The sequence below is a fragment of the Humulus lupulus genome, chromosome 6 (genome assembly GCF_963169125.1).
Source record: "Humulus lupulus chromosome 6, drHumLupu1.1, whole genome shotgun sequence".
In the NCBI taxonomy this organism is placed as follows: domain Eukaryota; kingdom Viridiplantae; phylum Streptophyta; class Magnoliopsida; order Rosales; family Cannabaceae; genus Humulus; species Humulus lupulus.
Window position 1 is genome coordinate 161,873,085 of NC_084798.1, and position 5,810 is coordinate 161,878,894.

Consider the following 5,810-nt stretch of genomic DNA (forward strand, 5'->3'; position numbering starts at 1 on the left):
CGTTCGGAAACCAGAGTTCAAAATAAAATTACAATAGAAGATCAAAAATGGTTTAATCCCAATATTTTATTCATACATATTTATGTAAATATCTTTAGAAAATAGTGTATACTTGTGAAAATCCCATTCTATGGTTTTCTCCAATTTGAAAAGGGCCATGGTGTTTTTCCAATTGGTGGGCCAGCCCATCCGAGGAGAAAGAGCTATATAATGGGGCAAAGGCGAAAGTAAAAGTGGCCGAGTCAAGTATGCACTATTGCCCGTAATTTCAGGGTTTTTGACGCTTTTAAAGGGTTTAGGGCTTTAGCGTTGCCCTTTGCTGCAGCTGTGTTGGATGGAATCAGGAGATGCTCTCTTCACTCTTCATACAACCCGTTTACCTCACCAACTTCGCTTTGCTTACTAATTATTAGGGTTTCCTTACCCTAAGGCGGCTAGGGTTTTTGACTCATATCCTAATTTGACTCGAACTCTAATTCAAATTGGCTTTTATACTCGTATACGCCCTTCTAACACTTTAACTCTTTCCGATCCCCACATTCTCTTATACACAATTCATATATCTGACACTTACCCATTTGTTTTTCTTCGATTCTTACTGGAATTTTTTTTATTTCTGCAACGAATTCTCATCTGGGGTTTCACTATTTTTCTCTGATCATTCATTAAAGTTCTAAACGCAGTCTTTTAGTTTTCGGGTGGTTTTATATTAAAAACCAATCTGGGTTTCTGCCTTTCAATCTTGTTTCTGTGATCAATATCATACATAAAATTCAATATTCTGATTCTGAAACATGAGTTTTCCTGATTCTCGTTCCCAATTTATGCAATCTATACCAGCTTATGTTGGTGGCACTGACGCCATTAATTGTTGGCCTCAATTTTCCATGAACAATGAAGATCAACAATCTGAATTTGAGCAGCAGTCGCAACCTCCTCCATTCAAAAGAGCCAGAAATTCTGATGATGAAAGCCAATCCAATACTTCACCCTTTCCACCTATGAACACTAGAATGATCCCACCAAATGCTCCAGTCAATAAGGGAGTCAGTAACATATTCTTCAAGACCCGCTTATGTGCCAAATTCAAAGTGGGGTTGTGTAGAAACGGCGAAAATTGTAACTTTGCTCATGGAATTGAAGATATGCGACAACCTCCTCCCAATTGGCAAGAACTTGTTGGTGGACGTGAACGTGATAATGAGGATCGATCATCATCTGGAAATTGGGAAGATGACCAGAAAATAATTCACAGGATGAAGCTATGCAAGAAGTTTTACAATGGGGAAGAGTGCCCTTATGGTGATAGATGTAACTTTCTTCACGAGGACCCTGCCAAGTATAGGGATGATTTGGGTAGATTTAGGGAGAGCTCAGCCATAAGCATTGGAACCACACCACCACCCCCGGCCAATCAGGGAAATGTGCCTAGTAATTCAGATGATAATAGGGCTGTGAACTCTGTTTCAGATTCATCAAGAGTGAATGTGAAACCTGTGTATTGGAAGACAAAGTTATGTAACAAATGGGAGCAAACAGGTCACTGCCCTTTTGGTGAGAAATGTCACTTTGCTCATGGGTATGCAGGTACACAGTCTGCTCTACACAGTAAGTTATATTTTATATCTTTAGCCTTCTTTAAATTTTTGCAATTGTCATTTTCTTATTCTGCTCTGGATTGTAAAATTGTTTTACAATACTAGTATGTATGTATGTATGTAAATGAAAAATTTTATAATATAACTTCTTATGTTGAGTACATGCATAGATACGTGGATGGATTTGTCGGTCCATTGTCTTGTAATTGATAAACAAGTTAGAATTTCTTCAGTTCTTATAAAAATGAAAATTATTTCTTTGTTTGGAATTAACTCCAAAGTTTGTCTTCCCTATTGATTGTGGTGTTCTTCTCGATACTAAAAATTAGGTAGAAACAATATTATTTTTTTAAGTAGCTTTTTGTTGTAAAAGCTTTTTGTTTTGGTTTCATGTGGTCAAGAGGGCTCCTCTCCCAAAGAGGTTTTCTTTGATTGAATCATTAATGATGAATTGTTGCATGACTTTTCTTTAACCCTTATTCTCCATAGAATAGTCTTTTATCAATTTAACTATTGCCGTTGACAAGTCCTTTGGTAGCTACTTGTGGTTTCTAATTTGAATGTTGTCTTAATATCAGAGTTGCAAATGGCTAATGGACGAGTTGAAGTAGATGCTCTGAATATTGCCGCCTCCTTACAAGCAAAACCTCAGGCTGTTGCTATTGACTCACTTCCAAGTGCAACAACTGCGGCTGCTTTCGATGAAGATGTGCAGGGTAAGAAGTGCTTGATGAAGTGGAAAGGACCAAAGAAGATCAACCGAATTTATGGTGACTGGCTCGATGATCTACCGCTAGTGCACAACCTACCGAGTAGAGTAGAGAGCTGACAGAATGGAAATCATTTTCCCTCTGGTTTAGAAATTTTAAAGAATTTTGTTACCAAAAGAAAAGTTTTTGTGTTCATTTTTTCTCCTGTTTGGTTGTTGATCAAGTCGTTTAATATCTGTTTCTTTTTAGTGGTTTTATATTCTTTTTCTTTTTAGTGATCTTATATTCTTTTTCCCTTGCATCTCTTCTTATTGAAGATTTGTGAGATATAGTTGGATTGCAAATTTTGAACTAGATATTGTTTCTGGAAGTGTCAACTGTCAAATAAGAGTCTTTGATAGCAGTGTGATCAATCAGGATTAGTTTTTGCTTTGAAATGGTTTCCTATCATCATGAAGGTCAGCACTGAGATCTTCATTGATAATGATGGTCTTTTCAGATTATCCAAGCAATGCACGGCATACTCTTGTTCCTCTTAGGTTGTTTTGCTACAACTTGCTTGTAATAATTGAAAGCCTTTAGTCAACTCTATTATCTTTGATCTTTATTTGCCATATTTTTATTTTAGTTGCCAAATTGTCAGTTTTTGTTCTTTAATGGTTTAGAGGGCAATTTTACCCAGCAATCTTTATCGTGATGGGTAGGTGAATTGTAATTTATTTTTAAAATGAATTACTATATTAATTAATATATTTAAAATTTAAATATATTTTTAAAATATACAAAAATATATTTGATAAGATAAATTAAAAGATATAACAATATAGGATACTTCTTACTAGTTTGTGAACAGTTTCAATACCGAGAACTAGGTTCAAACAGGGTGTTGCATTAGTGACTAATTTTTTTTTGTGCGTGAAAACAGTCTGTTTGAATCTTGTTTTCGGTACTGTAAATTATCCAGAATTTCTTAAAAATTTGCAGAAAGTTCTAAATAACTACAATATATACGGTCATAAAAAAAATCACGGCGAAAACTATTCACTACCCAAAAAACATATGCACTGGTGCATACCTTTTTAGATATGCACCATAGAATTATCCTAACAATATATATACAAATATTATTAATCTTTTGAAATATAATTACAAGTCAATCATTATAAGATATTAATTATGTATTTTAATTTGAATTTCAGATTTAAATCTTACTAATTATTGATATATTTTTTCTTTTGACAAAATAATTATTGATATATTTAATTTTAAATAAATAATAATTAAATTTTAATAAGTAAGGTTACCTATTGATTAGGATAATATAGGGATTTTTTATGGGGTTAAAGGTTGTGAAATAAGCATGTCATACTCAATACTTTAAACACATATAATAGTTTGAGATTTTTTTTTCTTATAAATATGGCTTTTTTTGACAATTTTTTTACATAAATATGGTGTTGACGCGGTTCTTCGGCAACAAACAATTATATGAATAAGGAGAGGGATTAGTGCTAAATGATAAACCGTAATAGATGAATGATCTCAAAGGAAGATTATAACTCGAATACTTTTTTAGGTGGCTCGAAGGTTAAAATCCTTCTATTTCACCAGTCAATATTATTGATATATCTCTGATACTCTTTACAGGGTATTTCTTTACAAAATAGAAGCCAACCCTTTGCAATGCCCAGGGTCTCCATATTTATAGGGAGATGACACCTGAGTGTTGGCAAAGGGGGTCATCCCGTGACTTTCTTACCCATCATGTCACTCCTGTGACATTCATGATTAATTCCTAAAACCTGAGAATGAAGTGTGGTCTAATCAATAGGTAAGGGGGATAATGGGCCGCATGGCCCAAACCAGTCGTGGGGTGCCTGAACACGCATGTGTTATGCTGCATGTCCGAGAATTCAGGAATGGAGTAGACACGTGATGTCTGATATATACACGTTTACATTGCGTGGTTGACTTTATAAAGGGTCGGAGACGTCAGCTCCTGATCGTACCTCGAGCTTGACGTAATCTTAGCTCGTGGTGCCTACACTGCTGACCCGATGCCTTTGAGTATCTTACTAAACCTTTGACTATCTCGAGCTAAAGAGGTAGAGACTTGTACCATCAGCTCCGTGTAGGTGGCTTCCACGTGGCTGGCAGGATTATGCCCATTTCCAGTCCACTAATATCCCGCGAAAATTTAGGGCGTACATTTTCCCCCAAGCCCTGCTCGTGGCATATGACGTCACCTGTGGCCACAGTAGGGGGCTTTTAGGCTTCCTTGTTGACTCTTCGTGTCCCGCCCATTGCACTGGTATCGGATACGTGGAGCATCGTGGTTGGTGACGGTCCGTCTTCCGAGAACCGCATTAAATGGCCTAGCCTATCTTCGGTCGTCGTTTTGTCTTTCGAGTTGTGATCCTCGTATCCCACATCAAGACAATTGAACAAGCCTCATTCTTTTGCCTTTTACGTATATATAAGGTTGGCCACCTTTCGCATGAGCCACCTTTTTATTTGAATTTTTTTTCTCATCTTCTTCCTTCTCTCTTCTCAGTCTCAAAACCCTTTTTTTCTTCTGGTCATTGTTCCAGACGTTCCTGAGTTTCAGACACGAGGGTTCTTTCGTGACTCCGGTTCCAAAGATTCCACCAGGACTCCAACTCCGACACTCTTTTCAGTCTTTACGCAGCAAAAAAGAAAAACTTCTGTAAGTCCTCTGTCTGCTATATGCTTTTGATGTTTCCATTTTTCTTTGCTTAGGTGAACTTTCTTCTTAGTCGCATGCAGTAGGTTGTTTGTCTTTTGTTTTTCTTTGCTGGTATTTTGTGCGTAGGTTTTTATCCTAGGGATATCGATCGTAGGAAAGATGATGCTTAGGAACATGACCCATAGGACAAAACTCTGGGGTGACTTTTCTGGGTAATTTTTTTTTTTATACCTGTTTGGAGAGGGGAAAACAGGTTTCTGGGGTGCAAAAACCGGGTAGCTTAGGGGACACGCTTCACAGGCGGTTTTGCCTTTCGAAACTTTCCTTCCAAGGAAAACTTTATCCTGACCCTCCTGACACACGGATCTTGAGCAATCGGGGACCCTTTGGGAGCATAGGTGCGTGTTCATAGAACCGTGTGGTCTCACTCGCCGCGGGCTGAGATTACCTCAGCCCATGTAAAGGAAACCATTCTTCGTGCTAGATTCTTTCTTATGCTTAGGTCGCCTTTTCTAAACTTTCATCATCTTTGTTCGTTAGGAGACCAGATGGGACCCAGGAAGAATATGCCCAAGAAAAGTGTCGCCATCTCGTTATGCCAGCAAAGGAAAAGAGGTGGCAACAGACTCCCCCATTCCCCACTTCGGTCCCACCGTGGAGAAGGAGGTTGAGGTGGGACCTAACGCCTTCTTTGAGGCCAAGAGGATTTCCTTGAAGGTCACAACCCAGGGGAAAGTCAATAAAATCATGCTTTCCCACAACATCGAGATAGGGAAGACGCCCTGGTTGTCCGTC

General features: G+C 37.8%; 1 protein-coding gene across 2 annotated transcripts; it reads left to right on the forward strand.

The window, feature by feature from the left end:
- Nucleotides 1-248: 248 nt before the first annotated feature.
- LOC133782662 (zinc finger CCCH domain-containing protein 39) lies at nucleotides 249-2,915 on the forward strand. 2 transcript variants are annotated; one of them, XM_062222004.1, is made up of 2 exons: nucleotides 249-1,587; nucleotides 2,177-2,915. In XM_062222004.1, exons 1-2 carry the CDS (start codon nucleotides 795-797, stop codon nucleotides 2,425-2,427), a joined length of 1,044 nt encoding a protein of 347 aa, XP_062077988.1. In that variant the 5' UTR covers nucleotides 249-794; the 3' UTR covers nucleotides 2,428-2,915. The 2 variants fall into 2 exon arrangements, with proteins under 2 accessions (XP_062077988.1, XP_062077987.1); XM_062222003.1 differs by having other exon boundaries at nucleotides 252-1,608.
- The last annotated feature ends 2,895 nt before the right edge of the window (nucleotides 2,916-5,810 follow it).

Coding starts and splice junctions, on each gene's coding strand:
- LOC133782662 (XM_062222003.1), top strand. CDS start 795: ATGAGTTTTCCTGATTCTCGTTCCCAATTTATGCAATCTATACCAGCT. Junction 1,609..2,176: donor TACACAGTCTGCTCTACACA/GTAAGTTATATT, acceptor TCTTAATATCAG/AGTTGCAAATGGCTAATGGA.